The sequence below is a fragment of the Apaloderma vittatum genome, unplaced genomic scaffold (assembly GCF_000703405.1).
Source record: "Apaloderma vittatum isolate BGI_N311 unplaced genomic scaffold, ASM70340v1 scaffold25658, whole genome shotgun sequence".
Classification (NCBI taxonomy): domain Eukaryota; kingdom Metazoa; phylum Chordata; class Aves; order Trogoniformes; family Trogonidae; genus Apaloderma; species Apaloderma vittatum.
The window spans coordinates 4,614-6,959 of NW_009731597.1; the positions used below are offsets into that span (position 1 = coordinate 4,614).

General features: G+C 50.7%; 1 protein-coding gene across 1 annotated transcript in view; it reads right to left on the minus strand.

The window, feature by feature from the left end:
• The window catches only part of CMKLR1 (chemokine-like receptor 1), a 1,110-nt gene extending 298 nt beyond the window's left edge, over positions 1 to 812 (minus strand). The window contains exon 1 of the mRNA XM_009875256.1: positions 1 to 812. This exon is cut by the window's left edge and continues 298 nt beyond it. Coding sequence (XP_009873558.1) covers positions 1 to 812 — 812 coding nt within the window.
• Between the last annotated feature and the right edge of the window lie 1,534 nt (positions 813 to 2,346).

Here is a 2,346-nt window from a genome sequence, read left to right on the forward strand (position 1 = left end):
TAGGGACTCCAGCAAAGGAAGAAGGTGACTATAATGGTGACTATGATCTTGAAGGGCTTTTTGGATTTGGCAAGGCGGTTTCGACGCAAGTTGAATGCGATGGCGACGTAGCAGAAAGTGATGATGGTTATGGGAAGGACGTATCCGGCAAGGAATCTGGTGATATTCACTGTTCGGTGCCTCATTAGTGCCAGGGCTTGGTAAGACTTATTCCTGGAGAGGGAAAAGTTACTAAAGCAAATCACGGAGTCGCGGGTTTGTGCTGTGTCTCGGAAGACAAGGGATGGGCTGCTCATAATGATGCCAATGGTCCAGATAATCAAGCAAACCAAATACGCCAGGTTGGTCGACCGATGGTTTTGAGACCAGACAGGAAAAACCACGGACACGTAGCGATCGAAGCTGATGGTGGTGAGCAGAAGGACGCTGGTGTACATGTTGAGGATGAGGAGGAAGGAGTTCAACTTGCACATGACCGTCCCGAAGATCCAGTTGTACCTCATGGCCGTGTAAGCAATGTTGATGGGCAAGAAGATGTTGAAGAGAAAGTCGGCCACGGCCAGGTTGAGGAACCAGATGGCATTGACCGACTTCTTCATCTTCAGCGTTATGATTGCGATGACGAGGCCGTTGCCCAGGATGCCCAACACGCAGGACACGCTGTAGATGACAACGGAGAGGATCCTTGCAACGTCCTTTGGGTCGTGGGACGGGTCTGTCCACACACTGCTGGTCTCCTCATAGGTGTAATCTGAGTAGTCGGTGTAGTTATTGACATCATTCAAGTAATTGGGCAAAGTGGTAAACGCCATTATCTAGGAACAAGCTACAGCCTGCTCAGTCCCGGGTGATGTTTCTCTGCGTGTTCCTAAACACACGGTGTTAATCACAGGAGCACATGGGCACAGGGATCCCCTGCTGGCCCTGGAGGAAGATGGTCCCACCACTCCTCAGCGGGTTTCCAACCCCCAACCAAGAGCCACAGGACGTGATTCAGTCCCTCGTCCTGTCCCCATCAGGATGTGGCTGTAGCCTCATCCTGCACAAAAAATCCAATAACCCGCCTACTTCCAGAAGAAAAACTAGGATGATGCTTATTAACACCTCATTAACAGCTCTGAGACATTCCAACCTGCAAAACATTATGGCTCTTTTTTTTTTTTCCCCCCCTCCCTCTCCTGAGCACCCAGCAATCCCATTTGCACCCCAAATCCAGCAGGCAGCTCCCCATGAACCCCTACTGCTGCCAGGTTCACACCCTCTTGCCTCTTTAACCTTGTGCAGCCACCCAGGGTTATGCTGGCCTGGGGGGACTCCCCCACCTCAAATCTGGTGAGTTTGGGGGGTCCTGTTGTGACCAGCGGGATAACCTGGTATCAAAACCCTGCACAGCAACCAACATAAGCCAGCATCAGCAGGGACACACAGAGAACCTTACAATCAAGCCCAACGTAATATTATTATAAATAATGAAAGGGAAGGGCACAGCTCTACCCCTCCAGGTCAGTCCCTCCTGTTTTCAGGGAGTTTCAGCTCTAAGCATCACCCTTCCCCTGCTTCCAGATCTTGCGCAGGGGCTCATGTTGTGACCTATTGTTTCTCCCAGGGCTTTTCCCTCCTGTTCCTTCCTGCGATTGCTGCTGCAAAGTCCCGGCTGGGGGGTTAAATCACAGCCCCATCGCCTCCCCCCCGACCTCACCGAGCTCCAGGAGACACTAAGACACCAGAGCAAATAAGGTTTTAGCACAAATTTCATGAATAAGTTTGAGCTGGAAGGAGGCTTTGCCCTGGCAAAACCTTGGTGGTGGAAAAGATGAATTAAAGTTGGGGGGCAGGCAGCCCCCATCCACCCCCTGCCCAGGAGAGATTTCTGCTCCTCTTCCCCTGTGCCCACTAAAGTATTTTTAATGTTAAATATCCTCCTCATTATTGTTTTTTTAATCGCTGAGCCCCGCGAGCTCAATGCCATTCAGCTTGACATTTCAAAGCTGTATCTAATGGCTTATTTGAGTTGCCTGTTTATTTTGCCTCCCCCCTCCTTTTTATTTTTTCCTTATCATTTGCCCTTCTCAAGGCATTCGGACAAGATAGGTGATGTAAAAAATTTCCCCCTCCCAGCCCTCTGCCTGCATTTCCCCTTGGGGTTGGGGATGCAGACGATGGTTTTGTTTGCAGGGCTCACGATGAGCTGTTGCAAATCCCAAGGCATGGACCCCACTACGAAACTCCTGGGGTAGCTCAGGGCACCAGGAGATCAAAAAAAACCCCATCCAATAAATTCCCACCTGCCCCCCCCCAAACCCTCCCAAAAAACATAGAGGCTGAGGCACAGCTGCATGAAACCTC